Source organism: Chiloscyllium plagiosum, chromosome 3 (genome assembly GCF_004010195.1).
Source record: "Chiloscyllium plagiosum isolate BGI_BamShark_2017 chromosome 3, ASM401019v2, whole genome shotgun sequence".
Lineage (NCBI taxonomy): Eukaryota > Metazoa > Chordata > Chondrichthyes > Orectolobiformes > Hemiscylliidae > Chiloscyllium > Chiloscyllium plagiosum.
Genome location: NC_057712.1, coordinates 128,293,775 through 128,316,173, shown reverse-complemented (window position 1 = coordinate 128,316,173; position 22,399 = coordinate 128,293,775). Strand labels below are relative to the sequence as shown.

At 42.6% G+C, this 22,399-nt stretch overlaps 1 protein-coding gene across 4 annotated transcripts in view; it reads right to left on the bottom strand.

The window, feature by feature from the left end:
- Window positions 1–22,399, bottom strand: part of LOC122548528 (serine/threonine-protein kinase MRCK alpha-like) — a 493,614-nt gene that overhangs the window by 156,051 nt on the left and 315,164 nt on the right. For all 4 annotated transcript variants that reach the window (XM_043687289.1, XM_043687290.1, XM_043687292.1 and 1 more), the window contains exons 12-13: window positions 21,354–21,476; window positions 4,511–4,644 (exon numbers count right to left, since the gene is read on the bottom strand). In XM_043687289.1, the coding sequence (XP_043543224.1) occupies window positions 4,511–4,644; window positions 21,354–21,476 (257 nt within the window). The remainder of the gene's footprint in view (window positions 1–4,510; window positions 4,645–21,353; window positions 21,477–22,399) is intronic.

Sequence of the window (22,399 nt, the reverse complement as noted above, 5' to 3'; positions counted from 1 at the left end):
AGGCCCTTCAAGCCTGTTCTAACATTCAATAAGATCATGATCGATCTGATTTTAACCCCAACTCTACATTCCTGCACATCCCCGATAACAGATTCATACATCACCCCCCTCACCTCCATCCAGGGCCTCAACCAGGTTTACTGCATCAGATGCTCCCGATGTGGTCTTGTCTTCATTGGGGAGACCGAAGGTAAACGTAGGGAACGGTTCGCCGAGCATCACAGCTGGGTCCACAGGGGCCGACCAGACCTCCCAGTCACCACCCATTTCAATTCCCCCAACCACTCCTGAATTGGAGGTGTCGGAGTTGGACAGGGGTGTACAAAGTTAAAAATCACACAACACCAAGTTATAGTCAACAGGTTTATTTGGAAGCACTTGCTTTCAGAACACTTCTCCTTCATCAGGTGGTTGTCCTATTGGACCCAGTGTTGTCTGATTTTTAACCCTAACCACTCCCTTTCCGACATGACCATCTTTGGCCTACTCCACTGCCACAACAAAGCACACTGCAAGTTGGAGGAACAACACCTCACCTTCCGCCTGGGCAGCCTTCAGCCTGGAGGACTCAATATTGGGTTCTCCAATTTCAAATAACCTCCTGCCCCAGGGTTGGTGACGATTCGCCACGGCAGATTCGCCACCGATGATTAGCCACTGCCGGTTCTCCACCAGCGTTTCTCCACTGGGATTGTTTGACCTCTGGAGAGTATTCGCCACCAGAAATACATATAGGTACTGATTGTTTTCCCTCCCGCCAGTTCTTTCATACTTCTCAGTCCCCTTTATTTATACAACTACATACGACGTATTGATTAAAAAAAGAGGCAAAATAAATATCATTTTATTGGTTTATATATAAAAATGAGTTACATACTTTAACGAGAAAAAGGAAATATATTTTAAAAATCTTTATAATGGCAGGTAAAATCCCACATTAATATTAAACAATGAAATTTTAGTTCATTTGATAGTTATGCGCTGTTCCGCTAAGATATTCCAAACAATCTCTTTCACCGTATTCAAGAACAATTTTTTTTATTCTATCGTCTGCGTCTCGATTTTTTTTAGCTTTATTTGTGGTGGGTGACCCGCTATCAGCTGTTCCATATATAAACCTCGCCCCTTTTGCCCTTTCATTAACGTCCCAATACATTTCCATATGGTTGGGTGGTCCATGAGGCAAAAAATCTGCGAGTGCTCCTACGTAGGTATCAAGGTCAGTAAGTGGCACAAAAGCCAAAGCAATTATCATTTTTGCTTTTAAAGCATATCAGGATCAGTGTATTGACGAGTTGCTCCAACTGCAGCAATATGTCTATGCATACTTTTAAAAAAATTTTTTAAAAATTTCTATTAACAAAAATAAATGGTTATTAAAACAAGTGAACGCTACCACCAATATTCAAAATATACGACTTATTTGCGGTGACGAATCGTCTTCAGTGGCCAATGGGTGGTGGCTAAGCGTCCTCGGTGGTCAAAGGGCAGTGGCTAATCGTCGGCGGCGAATCTGCTGTGGCGTTTGGTCCCATCCGCCCTCCTCATTCCCCGACTCCCTTCTCCATCTCTTCCACTGCTCCCCACCACCAACCGGATCCATTCCTCCCATTGACCAACCAGGTCGTACCCTCTACCTGTCTTCACTTATCCCCACTTCGCCACCCTGGCCCGCCAGCCCCTTTATCTGCAGCTTCTCCCATAACCACCCCCCCAGTCCTGAAGAAATGTTACACCCGAAACATCGACTTCTCCACCTCCTGATGCTGCCTGGCTTGCTGTGTTCTTCCAGCCTCTTGCCTGTATATTTTGGATTCCAGCATCTGCAGTTTTTTTTGTCTCTTATCATGCTGATGAACAGGCAAAGACAAAATATGACCTGGTGACACAGTGGTAATCGCTGGTTCTGCGCCATAATGTATTCATGTTGATTTAAAAAAAAGCAAGCAATTAAGCAGGTTAGAGTTAGTTGGTTAATTAACTTAGTGGATAGATATAACAGGGGAACATGCTGGACTGGTGCACAGAAGGAGCAGTAACAATGAGTAAAAGAAGAAAACGGAAAAAGTAAGACTGAGCAAAGGGCTCTCTCTTGTTGAGCTGTGGTAATGCCCCTATCTCTACTCCTGAGTTCATGTCCCACCTGCTTCAGTAGTGTGCAAATAACATCTCTGAACAGATGAATTTTTGAAAATATTGAAGACTGAGTAAAAGATAAAAATGCTGAAAAATGTAAGATTGAGTAAAAGACTCTTGTGGTGCTGTGGTAGTGTCCCTAGCCCTGAGCCAGGAGGCCCAGATTCAAGTCCCATCTACTCCAGAGCTGTTCAACAGCATTTTTGAACAGACTGTTTCAAAAATGTAACATTGAGTAATGAGGGTCATGCGGTGAGTTGTAGTGTCCCTGTGGGCCAGAAGATCTGCTCTACCTAATCCAGAAGTATGTTGTAACCAGCATGTTATGGGGTTTGATTTATGAAATGAAAGACTGAGTACTTAATAAATTTTACCAATAAAGAAGAATGTCTTTGGGGTTCTTCAGGTGTTGGTATACTGTCCCTACTTCTGGGTCAGAAAGTCAGAGTTTAAGTCCCATTTGCTTCAGAGGTGTGTCATAATCTGCCTGAACAGGTTAATTTTTACAATAAGGGAAATGTTCTGGCTTGTCTCATTTTCCAAAGTGTTGAGGGTATCTGGAACTCACTGCCTGAAAAGTGGTAGAGGCAGCAACTCTCAAGACATTTAAGAACTATTTGAAGCACAGCCTTCAAGGGTCTCGGCCATCTACTAGAAATGGGATTAGAATAGATGGCTGTTTGATGATTGACATGGGCACAATGGGCCAAAAGGCTTCATTCCATACTATAAAAACCTTTTTGACCCTAATGACTCGATCCAACTTACCATGGACACTCTTGAATCCCTATGGTGTGGAAACAGGCCATTTGGCCAAACAAATTCACATCAACTCTTCAGAAGAGTATCCCACACAAACCCACCACCTACCCCATAACCCTGCATTTCCCATGGCTAATCCACCTAACCTGTGGACTGTGGGAGGAAACCGGAGCATCTGGAGGAAACCCACGCAGACACGGGGAGAATGTGCAAACTCCACATGGACAGTTGCCTGAGGCTGGATCAAACCCATGTCCCTGGAACTGTGAGGCAGCAGTGCTAACCATTGAGCCAGAATAGAGCACCAGGAGGAAACCCACACAGATGCAGGGAGAACGTGCAAACTCCATACAGTCGCCTGAGGCTGGAATTGAACCTGGATCCCTGGTGCTTTGAGGCAGCAGTGCTAACCACTGAGCCACCGTGCTGCCCCACACTCAAGTCCTTTTGAATTTCAATGCTTCCCAGCTTCACTATTTAAGAAATCAGCTGTGTTTCAGTTTATTCTACCAAAGTTGATAATCTTGCTTTTCGGCAAATTCAATTCCATCTGTCAAATTAATGCTCACTCAGTTAACATCCCCAAATCCATTTGAAGCATCTTGCATCACCTTCATGACCCTCGTCCCCACTTAGTTTTCTATCAACTACAATTTTGTATATATTACATTTAATTCCCACACCATAATCACTGGTACACATCCCTAATCGCAGCCTGCCAATTTGAGAATGTTCAGCTTATTCCTACTCCTTTTTCTTTCTTTTAACCAAGCATACTAGCATATTTGCCCCCAAGGCCATTTGCTCTGATTATATTTACTAATCCATGAGGGCCTTATTGAAAGCTTTCTGAAAATCCATTGGTTTCCCCCTTATCTATTTTGCTAGCTATATTCATAAAAAACAGCAACAGATCTGGCAAATATGTTTTCTCATTCATAACTATTTCCTGACTCTGCTGAATCAGTTCATTGTTCTCTATGCATCACACTGTTTATAGGAGATTTTATTTTACTATTAACACCAGGCTAAAAGCTCCTGGATTCCTCTCTCCGTCCCTTCTTCAATACTTGGATGACATTTAAAACCTTCCAATCTGAGAGTACTGTTCAGCATCTATAGAATGGCCTCCTTCTGCTCTGAAGTCCGATGCTCTTACGGAAAAGGTTCTAATATTCATTGCTTTTCAGGTGGCAGGATGAAATCCCCACAACCTGAAGAGTTCTCTCTATTTTTTCAATTCAGTTCAGGGAGAGCATTCAAAATTTTAGATAACCTTTACAGTTTCAGGTAATAGTGCTGCTGTGTTTCCAGCATATGGTTTATAAATTCTATAACTGACTGGATGGGATGGTGCTCTCTTTACATCAGGGTCCTTTTCAGTTTCTCTTCTTTGCTGTTGACGTAAATCGCTAGCAGAAATAAAAGCTCATACGATCTATCCCACATGGCATTAGACGTCAAATATGAAAAATGCAGGCCTTACATGTATTTTATCAAATACTTGAAAGAAACACTGTTACGCCATATTTCACAAATGAACAGCCACCATTCTAGGACTCCAAACCTTTCCTCAGATGACAGAAGCAATAGAACCAGAATGTGTAGTTACCCTCTGAAGATCATCTTTCTCCTGCTTCGACAATTTGATTTGCTTCTCAAGTGCCTTAATTTGCCGACAGCCATCTTCAAAATCCCTTCTGACGAGACTTGCTTCTTCAAGCTGCTGCTCCAGCTGACCGAAATCTGGAACAAATCACAGGATAATTAGTTGCCTGACTCACAGAGATGTCACTTTTATATGTCAAATCAGCCTGTTTCCATTGTAACCATCCCTTGACTCCTGCTGTCCCAGCACCTCACTAAAACCAATACACAATACCACTGTCCCAGCACCTCACCAAACCCAACACAACAATACCACTGTCCCAGCACCTCACCAAACACAACACAACAATACCACTGTTTAGCACCTCGCCAAATCCAACACAATACCACTGCCCCAGCACCTCACCAAATCCAACACAACAATACCATGTCCCAGCACCTCACCAAAACTAATAAACAATGCCACTGTCCCAGCACCTCACCAAATCCAATTACAACACAACTACTGTCCCAGCACCATACCAAACCCAATACAATACCACTGTCCCAGTGCCTCACCAAATCCAATTACAACAATACCACTGTCCCAGCAACTCACCAAACCCAACACAACACCACTGTCCCAGCACCTCACCAAACCCAACACAACAACGCCACTGTCCCAGTGCCTCACCATATCCAATTACAACACTACCACTACCCCAGCACCTTAACAAGCCCAACACAACACTGTTGCCACAACACCATACCAAACTAATACAACAGTACTGCTGATTTAGGACCACAGCAAAACCCATTGCAACAGTACTGCTGGCCAGTACCTTAACAACCCCAGTGATATCATTGTCCTCAGATGTCATCAATTAGGAGGAGGTAAAAACAGATGTTGCAGATGTTAGAAACTGAAATTCAATTGGAAAGTACAAGAGAAACCGAGCACTTCTCTGCAGTATAAATCCAGAGAAAAACAAACTTAATGCATCAATATGTCACTTGATCACAAAGATTCTATATTGCTACTGGAAAGCTTGTGTCCCAACACGTTGTCCTCCTAAAGATGTGATAGAAATAGGTAGTGGTAGATTGGCGACTCCAGGATGGTACCTGCAATTATGATCTCTCCAGAAGAGATTGTTTCCTGGGTATATTTTAGAAAAATAACTACTCACAGATTTCTGAGTCGCTGAACATGACTTCATAACAAAACTATTCACCCAACTGTACTAACAGTACTAACAAATTCATTATGGGGTAGGATTACATAACAGTTATGTAACTAGACTAGTAATCCAAAGGCTTGGACTAATGACTTAAAGACTTAAGTACAAACCCATCAGTTGGAGATTTCACTTATGAAAATAAATCTGGAATAAAAAGCTAGTAGTAATAACAATAATAATGAAACAAATGGATTGTTATAAAATGCGTGTGGTTCAGTAATCTTTATCCCTGACTTTCTCACCCACTCTGGTCTATATGTGACTCCAGATATAGAAGTGGTTAACTCTCAGCTGCCCTCAGGAAATGGCTCTGCAAGTCACGCAGTTGTATTGCAAGACCCATTGAGTCTATTTTACCATTCAATTACATCATGGCTGATCTGATAGTACTCAAGTCAACTCTGCTGCCTTTTCCAATGAGACTGATTCTCTTACTGATTTAACATCTAGTTTCTCAGGTTTGAGTAACTTAACGGCACAACCTCTACAGTTCTCTGCAACAGGGAATTCCATTGATCCATTACCCTCTCAGAGAAGAAATTCATTCTAATTACTGTGTTAACAGCAAGGCTTTACACCGAGATTATGACCTCTGGTCCCAGAATCAAGGGGGAAACAATCTTTTAGCATTTATCCTGTCAAACTTCCTAACAGTCTTGTATGTTTTATTAAGGCCACATCTTATTTTGCTAAGCTCTGAGTATTGTGATTGACAATAAAACAATAAACACATGCTGTTAATGAAAGTTAACCAGAAAAATCACTAAAAAACTGCCTTGAACTTCACTTATAAAGTCAGTTTAAGAGTTCGTCGAAAGAACTTTCCTTCTTTTCATTCCAACTGTATGTATAAAGAAAATTAAAAGAAATCCAAAACAAATGCAACTGAGAAGTGGTGGACACCATTGTAAACACATCTGAACAAAATATGCTATGGTATAGAGGGCTTCAACCAAAAGAAGCCCAAATACATGAAATTTATAAGCTACCTCCATAAGGCTTGGAAACACCTTGCAGAAAACCGCTCAGCCAGTTTCAGTGTTCTCTCTGTTCCAGTTGTGCCCTGCTCTTGGTGCAAATGTCTATTATCTATCCTAACTAAATTTCTTCAAAGTTAGGTCAAATCTTTGCTCAAATTTCTTTTCTTCAATAAGCAAATACACCTTTAGCAGTCCTTCCATAACTTTTGAAGACCTAAAGCCACCCCTGTTGCCTTCTTACAGCAATTACTTCAGGTTTTTATAAAATTCAGAATGCTTAAATCTGCATATTACTCCAAAAAGCATCAGAAATTTGAGAGTCAAGTATTCCCCATGTTGGATGTCTTATTGTTTAAAGCTAAGGCCACCAGCTAATTAAAAAGTACAAAAGAAAGCTCACTACGATACTTTTAATTCATTCATATATCCTTTGCAGCGGTCAACACTTCAATAGGAAATAGTCAGATATACGACTTTACATGATTCCCTAAGTAATACAAACAGAAACCAAGAAAAAAAAGACTCTACCATAATATAAGCACAGCAAAAGTTCATAAATATTGAAAAAGTATGATCGTTATTTTTGCTCAAGATTTTAATGGAAATTTGTGTGCAGCATTAAACAGTGCTGAAAAGAAATGGACCTGTTTTGCATTCTGACAAAATCAATTTCACCCTCTGAGTGCAATTAAAATATTTTCAGGTTTGTTCAATATTCTACATAAGTAAATGAATAATAGCTAAATACTGAATTTGCATATTTGACAATGTAAATATTTCATATTCAGTTGCTTGCTTTAATGCTCATCAGTTAGGACCTTGACTTCCCCTCTCCTCAATTGAAAACACATGGTGTTCTGAATGCACAAAAATGTCATGTTTTATCAAATTCCCCATAGGATTTAAGAATGAAATGCCTGACAAACTGAGCCAAATTTTTAAAATAAAAACCATTTGATTTGGAATTTTGGACCCCTTCTTTAGAAATATCCTTTTCCCTGACATTGATCTGTCACATGTACCATTTCCAATGCCAAATGTCAGTGAAATGCACCTCTATCGATTGAATGATTCCTTCACCACTCTGACCTCTGCATATTTCTTAATCTTCCACAAGCGCCTTCCTAGTTATGTGCAAATTGCTGAATACTCAAAAATGCAGAGGACAAGGGTCAGCAGGCTGCAATTACAGTCAAAATATTTCACATTTTATTCTGGGTTTTCTTATTCTGAAGGGCCATGTTCATAGACTGCAGGCTTTAATGGAAAGCAGGCTGAGGAGAAGTAGGGCGAAGGTGAAAGAGAAGCATTGAAAGAAATGCCTAATCTTATAGCCTGAAATAATGTGAAGCTGAAACATAATGTGCGGGAGAATTTCGATAACATTTGAAGGTGTAGAGGACTCAACAATCCATCCACTGATTCCACTGATTGCATTATGGAATGAGTTAAAATTAACCAACAACTATTCTTCATTATAAAATTTGTCAAACTTTACTTAGCTGCTTGATTCAAAATTGGCACATGTAGGAATATTATCAGGATAATAATCCATCAAGCTCTTTGACAGTTGGAACAGTGAACGTTCTAATGGTTTTATTCAATTGTATTTCCTTGAGGTTAGGAATGACAGAAATAGCTAGTTAAGCCAGGATTTCTATACTCTATCGCTACAAGCTAATATAGGCCAGAGATGAAAAAAAACAGGAATAGCTGGGTAATCAGCAGGTCTGGCAGCATTTGTGGGGAGAATGCAGAGTTAATGTTGCGAGTCCGTTGAATGAGAAATAAATGGCATTTATGGTAAAGACAGAGTTGGGAGGGATGAGGATGGAGTGTTGGTGGAGAATGTGAGCAGATGGGTTGAGATGGAGATATGAAAGGGGTAGGCAGACAAGGGGATTATCGATTGTAAGCCAGGATAGGAGAAGCTGAATAAGTGATAATGAGAGCTAAGAATAGAAGTGAACACTGTGTGGAAAACAGCCCATGTAATGTGATAATAGGACAAAGACTGAGTGAGAGTGGGTAGGCTGTATTGAAAGTACTGACAGGACCAGGATGTGGAGTTAGGTTAAAAAAAAAACAGGGAAGGACGTGATCAGGCTATAAAATTATTGAACTCAATGTTCAGTCTTAAGGGCTGCAGGGTCCTGAAACAAAAGGAGTGCTGAGCTATGTGAAGCTTCCTGGAGCACTGCAGCAGGCCTCAAACAGAAATACTGGCATTGGAACGTGGCAGTGTGTTAAGTGGCAGGCAACTGGAAACCTGGGTTCATTTTATCGACTGAACGTGGGTGTTTAGCACAGCAGGCACCCAGTCCATGTTTTGTCTCTCCAGTGTTGAGAAAACCACGTTGTCAGCAATGAATACAATAGGATGAGACAGACCTGAAATAGCTGTTTGATAAATGCAGATCAGAGACATCGTAAGGTAGATGCAGAATAAAGCTCTCTACACAAGCACACACAAACCAAAGATGCCACAACAGTAAAAAGCTCAACAAAGCATCAGAATAACATGCAGCCTTACCTTGCCTGGCCTACATGTGACTTCAGATCCACAGCAATGTGGTTCACTCTTAACTGCTCTCTAAAATGGTCTAGCAAGCTACTTTGCTGTGTCAAACTGCTACAACGTTTAACAACAACAGAAAGCTTACCGTGGCCAACCCTGCAAACTCCTTTTTACCAACATGTGGGACTTGTAAAAAAAATTCAAAGAGCTGTCCCATAGCCTAGTCAAACAACAGCCGGATAGTTATACTCTCAGAAATACTCTCAAAATCCCAAAATCCACCATTTATTGATCTCTGTCATCGTAGCTCCAGGACATCTCCTCAGTGAAGCATCCAACCATCTTCAGCTATCTCCAATGACAGTCCTAATCTTGAAGTCAGAGGTGGGACATTTACTGATGTTTACACAACATTCAGCTCCAATCATAACATTTCAGATACTGAAACAAAAGTAAAATATTGTGTATGCTGGAAATGAAAAATAAAAACAGAAAGTGGTTACTCCATCACTGTCTACAGCAATAAATCGCATCTCATGACTTGAAACTACATAACCATTCATTCAGAGTCTGGGTTAAAATCATGGAACTTCTTTCAACAGCACAGTGGATACCTCTATTCCTCAAAGACAACTGTTGAAGAAGGCAGCTCACTGTCATCATTTCCAAGGCTATTAGGGATGGGCAATAGATGCTGGCCCAGCTAGTGTGATCTACATCCCATGAACATACGTAAAATATTCCAAGCTTCAAGATCACAAACTGTGACTGTAATGCATTGGGCAGTACTGATGCTGGCCTTCGGTACAGCACTGCCAAATAAGTTTACTAATTGTGCAATTGTACACAAAATGAAAGCGGGCCAGACATGCCATTACATGAAACAATCCCAGCAATAACCGGTGACAAGAATCTCATCCAAGTGAAGCTATCTTTTGTGCGTCTGGAATCTTCAGCTGCAGTTTTGCAAACCCGGATATCATGAAACATTATTTTGGGTCCAATTTGCTATTTGACTTGCACACAACCCATTGAAGGTATGTTTAGGAAATGCATTGAATGTTGCCAGTATTCCCCATGAATAATTTCCTTAGTGGCAAACTTGTTTTAACTCTAATAACATAGGTTATTAGAGCGGAGTCATAGAGACATACAGCACAGAACAGACCCTTCGGTTCAACTCGTCCATACTGACCAGGTATCCTAAACTAATCTAGTCCTATTTATCAGCACTTGGCCCATAACCCTCTAACGCTTTCCTATTCATATACCCATCCAGATGACTTTTAATGATTGCTTCTGGCAGCTCATTCCATACACGCACCATTCTTTGCGTGAAAAAGTTGCCCCTTCGGTCCCTTTTAAATCTTTCCCCTCTCACCCTAAACCTATGCCCTCTACTTCTGGACTACTCCACCCTAGGGAAAAGACCTTGTCTATTTACCCTATCCATGCCCTTCATGATTTTATCAACCTCTATAAGGTCATCCCTCAGCCTCTGACACTCCAGGGAAAACAGCCCCAGCCTAATCAGCCTCTCCCTTTAGCTCAAATCCTCCAACCCTGGCAACATTGTTGTAGATCTTTTCTGAACCCTTTCACAACATCCTTCGGATAGGAAGGAGACCAGAATGCGCACAATATTCCAAAAGTGGAATAGGTCCAGATTGTAGGTAAGAACAATGACTGCAGATGCTGGAGACCAGATTCTGGATTAGTGGTACTGGAAGAGCACAGCAGTTCAGGCAGCATCCAAGGAGCAGTAAAATCGACGTTTCGGGCAAAAGCCCTTCATCAGGATTGTAGGTTAGTCCAAATTGCTTCTTTCCTTCCCTGATGTATTGACTGCTGCTGGGAAATGTTCAACAAATAGTCCCAGGTTCCCTCATCTTCACCATGGATCTTCCAATCCCTCTACACCTCCATCCGCCATGACCAGGGCCTCCAAGCCCTCCGTTTTTTTCCTCTCCAGACGTCCCCAACAGTACCGTTCCACCGACACTCTCATTCGTTTGGCCGAACTGGTTCTCACCCTTAACAATTTCTCCTTTGAATCCTCCCACTTCCTCCAGACCAAAGGGGTAGCCATGGGCACACGTATGGGCCCCAGCTATGCCTGTCTCTTTGTTGGATACGTAGAGCAGTTGATCTTCCGTAATTACACCGACACCACTCCCCACCTCTTCCTCCGCAACATTGATGACTGCATTGGCGCCACCTCGTGCTCCCACGAGGAGGTTGAGCAATTCATCAACTTCACCAACACATTCCACCCTGACATTAAATTTACCTGGACCATTTCTGACACCTCCCTCCCCTTCCTGGACCTCTCCATCTCCATCAGTGACGACAGACTTGACACTGACATTTTTTACAAACCCACCAACTCCCACAGCTACCTGGATTACACACCTCTTCCCACCCTACCTCTTGCAAAAATGCCATCCCGTATTCCCAATTCCTCCGCCGTATCTGCTCCCAGGAGGAGCGGTTCCACCATAGAACACACCAGATGGCCTCCTTCTTTAAAGACCGCAATTTCCCTTCCCACGTGGTCAAAGATGCCCTCCAATGCATCACGCCCACATCCCGCACCTCCGCCCTCAGACCCAACCCCTCCAACCGCAACAAGGACAGAACGCCCCTGGTGCACACCTTCCACCCTACCAACCTTCGCATAAACCAAATCATCCGCCGACATTCCCGCCACCTCCAAACAGACCCCACCACCAGGGATATATTTCCCTCCCACCCCTCTCCGCCTTCCGCAAAGACCGTCCCCTCCGTGACTACCTGGTCAGGCCCACGCCCCCCTACGACCCACCCTCCCATCCTGGCACTTTCCCCTGCCACCGCAGGAACTGTAAAACCTGCGCCCACACCTCCTCCCTCACCTCCATCCAAGGACCTAAAGGAGCCTTCCACATCCATCAAAGCTTTATTCGCACATCCACCAATATCATTTATTGCATCCGTTGCTCCCGATGCGGTCTCCTCCACACTGGGGAGACTGGGTGCTTCCTAGCAGAGCACTTTAGGGAACATCTCCGAGACACCAGCGCTCTGCTAGAAGGCGTCCAGTCTCCCCAATGTAGAGGAGACCGCATCGGGAGCAACGGATACAATAGATGATATTAGTGGATGTGCAGGTAAAGCTTTGATGGATGTGGAAGGCTCCTAGCTTATCTCTCCATGCTTCAGGCTCTCTGCCTTTATTCCTGATGAAGGGCTTTTGCCCGAAACGTTGATTTTGCTGCTCGTCGGATGCTGCCTGAATTGCTGTGCTCTTCCAGCACCACTAATCCAGAATCTGGTTTCCAGCATCTGCAGTCATTGTTTTTACCTCCTTGATATTGGCAGCTTTCAAGCATTCTTCATATGACAGATTTAACATGTTTTCAAACGGGTAGGAGATGATGGATAAACTCGCTTCTCTTCATACACGTGCACACTTTTTGCAAAATGGATGGCATGTGCACTTTCTCCTTGACAGTATGCACAGAGGCCAATTGTGGTAACTCAAGAGCTTTCATAACGCAGCCCAAACTAAGGAGTGAACTGGAATGTCTCAACATGGGGAAAAACATAGAAAATAGGAGGAGTTAATTATTCAGTGCCCCGAGCCTTCGCTACCATTCAATTTGGCTAATTATCTAACTCAGTTTCATGTTTCCACTTTCTCCCCATACCCTTTTGATTCCTTGACCCCTTAAGGAACTATAACTAATTCCTTCTTCAAAACATCTATATTTTGGCCACTACTAATATCTGTGACAGAAAAATCCACACACTCCCCACTCTCTGGGTGAAGAAATTCCTCCTCATCTCAGTCTTAAATAGTCGACCCTGTATCCTTAAATTGTGACCTCTGGTTCAGGATTTCCCAGTCACTGGGAACATCCTTCCTGTATTTACCCAGTCTAAGTCTGTTAGAATTTTAGAGGTTTCTATGAGAATTTTAAAAATTCCAGTGAATACATTTCTAACCAATTCAATCTCTCGCTGTACATCAGTCCTGCCATCCCAGGGATCAGTCTGGTAAACCTTCATTGCACTCCTTTGAGAGCAGAGCACCCTTCCTCAGATAAGGAGACCAAAAGTGTACACAATACTCCAGATGTAGTCTAACCAAGGCTCTGTATATCTGCATCAAGACATCCCTGCTTGAGTCCTCGTATCCTCTTGCAATGAAGGCAAAGTCATCTTTTGCTTTCTACACTGCCTGCCACAGCTGCCACACCTTCATGTTTACTTTCAGCAACTGCAGTACAGAGACACCCAGGTATTACTCCACCCCTCCCCCCAACATTGCCATTTGGATAATAATCTGCCTTTCTGTTTTTGTTAAAAAGTGGATACCCTCACATTATACTTCATCAGTCACACATTTGCCCACTCACTCAACTTGTCTGAATCACACTGAAACATGTCTGCATTCTCCCCACAGTTCACCCTCCCACCCAGTTTTGTCTTATCTGCAAACTTGGGGATACAAAATTTAGTTTCCTCATCTAAATAATGAATATACAGTGTGAATGGCTGGGGTCCAAGCATTGATCCCTGTGGTACCCCACTAGTCATCGGCTTGAAAAATGTTTGTTTACTCTTTGATTCCCGTCTGCCAACCAGTTCTCTACTCATGTCAGTATGTTATCCCCAATCACATATGCTTTAATTCTACATGCTAATCACTTTTGTGGCACTTCATCAAAGGCCTTCTCAATGTAAACCACATCCACTTCATCAACATTTCTGATTATATCCTTGAAGAATTCAAACAGAATTGTCAAGCATAATTTCACTTTCACAAATCCACGCTGACTCTGATCGATGCTGTCACTATTTTCCAAGTGCTCTGATATTAAATCATTTTAATATTAGAGTGGACTTGAGCATTTTTCCTCCTATTGATGTCACGAGTAATTGGTTAATAATTCCCTGTTTCCTCTCTACATCCTTTTTAAAATATGGGATTACATTGGCTACATTCCAATTGGAATGGTTCCAGAATTTAGAATCTTGAAAGATGACCACTATACATCTACTATTTCTAGGGCCATGTCCAGGTATTCTCAGGTGTAGATTATTGGGCCCTGGGGATACATCAGCTTTTAATCCCAACAAATTCCACAGCCCTATTTCCCTACCGATACTTATTTCCCTCAGTTCCTCCCTCCCATTAGTCATTGCGTTCTCCAACATTTTTGGGATGTTATTTGTGAAGACAGAACCAAAATGAGTATTTAGTTATAACATCCCCATTACAATTTCCCTCTTCCTGACTATAAGGGACCTATGGTGGTACAGTGGCTAGCACTGCTGCCTCACAGTACCTGGGACCTGGGTTTAATTCCACCCCAGCTGACTGTCTGCATGGAGTTGGTACATTCTCCCCTTGTCTATGTAGGTTTCCTCCCAGAGTGCAAAGATGTGCAGGTCAGGTGGATGAGCATGGGAAATGCAGGGCTGCAAGGAGAGGGCAGGGGATGGGTCTGATTGGGATGCTCTTTGGAGGGTCAGAGTGGAATCAATGAGTAGAATGGCCTGCTTCCACACTGTAGGGACTCTAGGATTCTATATGAAACCTCTACAGGATGCTCCAATCCATTTTCTATGATGGTACAACCAGTCTGCCTTCTCAGAAAGTTGTTCTCTCTGCAGGCTTTTCATGCACTAACAAATACAGAGGAACCTTGATTATCTAAACAAGATGGGCACGCACTATTTTGTTCGGATAATTAGATTATTCGGTTAATCGATTCAATGCCTTTCCTCTGGGACTCAGAGTTTTCTGAAGTTTCCTTTTTCCTCGCCCTGCCTGCCATGCTCCATTGGTCTGTCTCAGGGTTCATTTCTGAGCAGAGACACACACTCACACTTGTGTGTAAGGGACCTGCAGCATTACTGAAACCCCCCCAAATCACCGCCACCACCACCATCAGTTCAATGGGATTGACACAGCGAGCACTTGCTAAGTCTGCTCCCCATTTAGGAGACTAGGCAGCAGCACACCGCACAAAAGCCCCACTACCCCATCCACCTCAAACCCCATCCATCCCCACCCCCACCCACGTCTGCCCCCCAACCCCACCCGTATGCCCCGTACCCCGTCTGCCCACCGCCCACATCTGCCCCCCAACTCCGCTCCCCCATCCACCTCCCCCCTCTCTCTGGGACAGTGGAACTGGACACCAACAGTAAGACTGCTGCTGCTTTTGGGGGGTGAGTCTCAAAACAGACACACACACACCTTCTCACTGCAACTTTTTGACAAGTTCCACCTTTGTCCTGTAGAGGACAATGCTGGAGAGATTATCTGGGGAACAGGGGGGTTTAAGGTACACCCCTGTGTAGAACTCCAGGGCATGTGTGGGGGGAGAGAGAGAGAAAGAGAGAAAGAGAGAGAGAGAGAGAGAGAGAGGTCAGTCATTTGGAAACAGTGCCTGGGTTCCCATCAATGTCCAGTACTGTTCTCGGCAGCATTTCAGTAAGCCGAGTTCACTTTTAATCATCGTAAACAAAAGACGCGGTCAGTGTTGGAAACATCTCTTTGATGTAATGTTTCCATCGGGACCTTGAGATCTTCTTCGGATAATCTGAAATTCGGATAATTGATATTCGGATAATCAAGGTTCCTCTGCATTTTTTTTTTCACTTTTTCTGGGACACTGTGTAAGTGATAAATCATCTAATTACAGCACAAGAAAAAAAGTGATAAAATACTGCCTACGGAGAAAGCTAAAACAACATTCACAGTAACAGTATGCAGAAATGGAATATGCGCATGGTGGGTCAGAAAGTGAAGCAGCAGAGTTCAACTCTGATTTAAGTATCTGTAGCTTTTATGTGTCAATTAATGGCTAAATCACCTATTTAGCTGAAAGAAACAAAAAGCTAATTTGGTTTGCATATGACGTTATTTCCTCTGTAATCAGAAAGGTTATTTTTTTGCTCACCTCCAAGTCAGGGAGTTGTGCAATCCAGCTTAGTGCTTTAGCTAAAAATCCAGGCTGACAATCTAAACAATATGATGCAATTTGCCTGTTATTTGCAACAATATAAAATTAGAATATTTGCTCAACAACTCAATCATTGGAGCTATAATTAATACCATAAAAACAGCTGAAATTGAAGGGGCACCACCTTAAATGAGCAGTTACCCTCATCATACACAGTCAGATGTTGCTTAAAACAGTTTCCTTTTTCCCGTTCGTGGGATGTGGGATTTGCTGGTTTGCCTTTGTCAAATTGCCATTGAGAAGGCTTTGGCAAGCTGCAATCTGTGGGGTGTAGGTACACCCAAACACACTCCGAGAGGGATTTCTTGTATTTTGACCCAGTGATAATGAAGGAGCTGCAATTATCATTCCAAGTTAGGAAGGCATGTAGCTTGGAGGAGAACTTTCAGGTGGTGGTGTTCTTGTCCTTCAAGATGGTAGTAGTCATGGGTTTGGGAGATGTTGTTGAAGGTGAACTGATGTAAGTACTCATGGAGATGGTATTCACTGCTGCCACAGTGCCTTGCTGGTGAAAGAAGTGAATGTTGATGATGATGGACAGTGTGCTAATCAAGCAGGCTGCTTTATCCTGAGAGGTGTTTGTTAGAATGCTCTAAGGATAGATAAAGGGAAGAAGTGGATGTAATATATTTGTATTTTCAGAAGGCGTTTGATGAGGTACCACACTTTAGGATATTTAGAAGAGTACATGCTGTTGGAGATAGTAAATTAGCATGGATAGAGGATTAGCTAACTAAGAGAAGACAGGGTTGTGATAAGGGGGGCATTTTCAGGATGGCAAACCTGTGACTAGTGGAGTAGCACTATATTAATATCTTGAGTGAGGAAAATGAAGGTACTACATCCAACCGTGTGGATGCCACAAAATTATGTGGGAAGGCAAGTGGTAAGGATGACAAAAAGAGTCTGTAGAGGGACATAGACATATTAAGCAAGTGGCCAAAATCTCGACAGATATAATATAATGTGGGAAAATGCAAGGTTATACATTTTGGCTAAGAATACAGGAGCTGAATATTATTTACATGAAGAAGTACTGCAGAAAGCAACAGAAGGATTAGAGAGCCCCCTTCATAAATCACAAAAAAAGCCAGTATCCTAGTTTAGCAGATGATAGTGAAGGTAAATGAAATGCTGGCCTTTAGTTCAAAGGGAATGGAATATAAAAATAGACCGATTTTGCAGAAATTTCAAAAGGCATTAGACAGACCACATCTGTAATTCTGTGAACAGTTTTGAGCCCTAATTGAAAGAGAGATATATTGAAACAGGAGACAGCCCAGAGAAGGGGGGAGCTGATACCAAGTATGGAGGGATTGTTTTATGAAGTGAGATCGAGTAGGTTGGTCCTGCACACTTTGAAGTTTCGAAGGTTGAAAGTTGACCTCATTGAAGCTTACAGGGATTTGACAGGGTAGATGCAGAAAGGTCATTTCTCTTTGTTCAGGGCCAGAAGGCATAACCTCAGAATAAGGGCTTGCACATTTAAAGCAGAGATGAGAAGGATTCTTTTCTCTCAGAGTACTGAATCGATGGAATTTACTTCTTTCAAATCACAGAGGGCATGAACCATTCTTGACAGATTTGCTGGAATCCTTCGAGAATGTAACTTACAAAATTGATGAGGGGGAGCCAGTGGATGTGGTCTCTTTGGACTTCCAGAAGGCTTTCAACAAAGTCCCACATAAAAGAATAACATTTAAAGGTTCCCCATGGTAGGCTCATTCAGAAGGTCAGGAGGAATGGGATACAGGGGAACTTAGCTGTCTGGATACAGAATTGGCTGGCCAACAGAAGACAGTGAGTGGTAGTAGAAGGAAAAAATTCTGCTTGGAAGTCTGTGGTGAGTGGTGTTCCACAGGGCTCTGTCCTTGGGCCTCTACTGTTTGTAATTTTTATTAATGACTTGGATGAGGGGGAATTGAAGGATGGGTCAGCAAGTTTGCAGACGACACAAAAGTTGGAGGTGTCGTTGACAGTATAGAGGGCTGTTGTAGGCTGCAGTGGGACATTGACAGGATGCAGAGATGGGCTGAGAGGTGGCAGATGAAGTTCAACCTGGATAAATGCGAGGTGATGCATTTTGGAAGGTCGAATTTGAAAGCTGAGTACAGGATTAAGGATAGGATTCTTGGCAGTGTGGAGGAACAGAGGGATCTTGGGGTGCAGGTACATAGATCCCTTAAAATGGCCAACCAAGTGGACAGGGTTGTTAAGAAAGCATATGGTGTTTTGGCTTTCATTAACAAGGGAATTGAGTTTAAGAGTCGTGAGATCTTGTTGCAGCTCTTTAGGAGGAAAGTATAAAGGAGACATCAGAGGTTGGTTCTTTACGCAGAGAGTTGAGAGAGCATGGAATGCGTTGCCAGCAGCAGTTGTGGAAGCAAGGTCATTGGAGACATTTAAGAGACTACTGGACATGCATATGGTCACAGAAATTTGAGGGTGCATACATGAGGATCAGTGGTCGGCACAACATCGTGGGCTGAAGGGCCTGTTCTGTGCTGTACTGTTCTATGTTCTAAAGTTAAAGCACATGAGTTGGGGTCGTGTACTGAGATGGATAGAAAACTGGTTGGCAGACAGGAAAAAAAAACAGCAGGATAAAACAGGTCTTTTACTAGATGGCAGGAGTCAGTGTCAGCAGCTATTCACAATAAGTATTAATACTTTAGATCAGAGAACTAAATGTAATATCTCCAAATTGCATATGACAAAAAGGCCAGATAAAATCGTGACCTCTGAGAAAGATGCAGAGATGATTAGGACAAGCTGAGTGAGCAAATGCATGGCACGTGCAGTATAATGTAGATGAATATAAGATTATCCACTTTGATAGTGAAAATAGGAAGGCAGATTATCTGAATAGCTATAACTTGAGAGAGCTAAATGTGCAATAAAACCTGGGTGACCTCATACATCAGTTGCCGAAACATGTTGGTGGAGCACGCAGTAAGGAAGGCAAATGGTACGCTGGCCTTCACAGCAAGAAGATTCGAGCACAGGAGCAGGGATGTCTTGCTGCAGTTACACAAGGCCTTGGTAAGACCATACGTGGAGTATTGTATGCAGTTTTATGTCCTTATCTGAGGAAAGATGGTCTTGCTGTAGATGAAGTGTAGTGTAGTGCAGATTGATTTGTGGGGTGGTAGGACTGACGTACGAGAAGTTGAATCAGTTAGGTTTTTATTCAAAAGAATGAGGGAGGGTTTCATAGAAACCTTTAAAATTCTAAGAGGACTACAAAGGATATTCCTGTTGGTTGGGGGAATACAGAATCATATCGAAGGATATGGAGTAAACCATTTAGGACTGAGATGAGGAGAAATTTCTTCACGTATAGAGTGGTAAGCCTGCGGAACTTGCTAACACAGAAACCAGCTGAGGCCAAAACATTGTACAATTTCAAGAAGGAGTTGGATATAGTACTTGGGCCTATGTAGGGGAAAATCAGGAAAGGATTACTGAGTTGGATGATCAGCCATGATCAAAATGGGTGGCAGAGCAGGCTCGAAGGGCTGCATTGCCCTCCTTCTGCTCCTATTTTCTATGTTTCTCTATGTGAGACTTATGAGCTCCTCACACATTACTAGAGCCGAACCCTCAGGCAAATCAAGAGTCCATCACCATGACTTGTGCTTTGCAGATGGTAGTTAGACTTTGGGAAGTCAAGTGGGAAATCTGTTACTTAAATAACTGCACAGAGGCCAGGTCCCGTCACTAAGTCACCTTTTATTTACTACTGCACAGTGGCTGTGGCCAGCCAACTCAGAGTCTATCCTCAACTAGGAGATTCTAATCTCCTGGTTATATTGGTCGGCCAAGACTTTCCTGATTGGCCCAGATTAACAACCCCAATCAAGAATCATAATTTCAATCACTTACAGTTATCATGGAACTCCTACATTTCCACATGCACTTGCATCCAGTAACCACAACAGTTATAATAGCCAGTCCAGTTCTGATTGTGGTAAATGGTAGTCAACAGAATTTCGATATCAAGGGACGACACTTAGATATGCTTTTGTGGGAGATGGTCATTGACTGGAACCTGTGTGACACAAACCTTACTGGTCACTTCTGACTTTATGATTGAGATAAGATCATTGATGAAGCAGCTGAAGATGATTGGGCCTAGGAGACTACCCTGAAGCGATGTTCTGGAGCTGAGATGACTCACCTCCAATAACCACAACCATTCTATTTAAAGTGAATCTTGGTTGGGTTCCTTGATGCCATACCTGGTCAAATGCAAGGTCATTTACTCTCACCTCTGGAGACCAGTTCTTTTGTCCATGTTTAGACTAAAGGGTCAGAAGTCTGAGTGCCATCAATGAAACCCAAACTGTATGGCAATATTGCTGAACAAGTGTGGCTTGATAGCGCTATTAACGACCACTTCCACTTTGCTGATGGATTGAGAGCAGTCTCAGAGGGCAATAATTGGCCAGGTTGCCTTTTGTGGACAGCACACACCTGTGCCGGGGTAAATGACTCACTCCTGCATGATTGGTAAATATATAAACTGAGGTTGATCTCCCAAAGGCTGAGACACATTTGTGGACAGCCCTTTCTAGTAAGAAGCTATCTCAGCAGAAAATCAAAGCAAATGTATAACTGACTTTAATATACTAAGAATCCTTTACCTCAGAGGACTGTCGAGGCTGAGTTATTAAGTATATTCAAGGCTGAAATAGATTTGTATTCAGTAAGGGAATCAAGGGTTATTGGGAAGAGACAAGAAAGTGTAGCTGAAGATTATCAAGTCAATCATGATCTCACTGAATGGCTTACTTCCGGTGCTGTGTCTTATCGTCTAAGAAAGTATCAAAGTCATAGAATTGTAAAACTGCACAGCATGGAAGGAAATAATTCTGATAATTATGGCTGTGTCAGCTCTTTTGAACAGCATTCCAGTTAGTTGCGGTTCCCTGATCTTTCCCTATAATACTGCAATTTTTACATTTCAAGTATTTATGAATTTGCTTTAAAAAGACATTGCTGCCATAACACATAGCATTTTCAAAATATTCTCTTGGATTAAACATCATCATAATTTGACCATCACAATAAACTGCAGCGAACCCCAACATAAAATTGAATATATTACCTAATACTTGTTGTTCCAATTTTTCTACTTCTTCTTTCAATTTTTTAATTTCCAGTTCTCTGCTTGCAGTTACTGGACCATCCACAGTTGAATACTGAAGTGCCTGAACAGTCTGTGTAGACTCTAACAAACAAGACAAAATGAAGCAAGGTTAAGGCAGCAGGAATTTTGAAACTGCACTGCGGACAATGTGGAGGAGTTAAGACGCAATCTTATATTCAAAAATGAATGGTCTGCGTAACCAATGGCTGCCTCATGTACAGTAAACATAGCAATGAAACTGATATAAATAAGTGAAATTTTAACTCCTGCAACAGAGTCTAACATTGGAGTGGAGCACCAAGAGGCAACGACTTTGCACAGAGTGTCTGGACTACTAAGATACAGATAAATGAATGTATATTTAAATTCAATAATGTGAAATAAATACCTGGAGAAAACTATTGATACTTATCTGTTCATTATTAAAGTATACAGATCTGAACTTTATTCTTAGCCTGTGGACAATTGTTTGATCGCTCTTTATTGGCTATGTAGAACAGTCCATCTTCCATAATTACACCAGCACTACTCCCCACCTCTTCCTCCTCTACATTGATGACTGCATTGGCGCCACCTCGTGCTCCCGTGAGGAGGTTGAGCAATTCATCAACTTCACCAACACATTCCACCCTGACCTTAAATTTACCTGGACCATCTCTGACACCTCCTTCCCATTCCTGGACCTCTCCGTCTCCATTAATAACGACCGACATTTTTTACAAACCCACCGACTCCCACAGCTACCTGGATTACACCTCTTCCCACCCTACCTCTTGCAAAAATGCCATCCCGTATTCCCAATTCCTCCGCCTCCGCCATATCTGCTCCCAGGAGGACCAGTTCCACCACAGAACACACCAGATGGCCCCTTCTTTAGAGACCACAATTTCCCTTCCCACGTGGTTAAAGATGCCCTCCAACGCATCTCATCCACATCCCGCACCCCCGCCCTCAGACCCAACCCCTCCAACCGCAACAAGGACAGAACGCCCCTGGTGCCCACC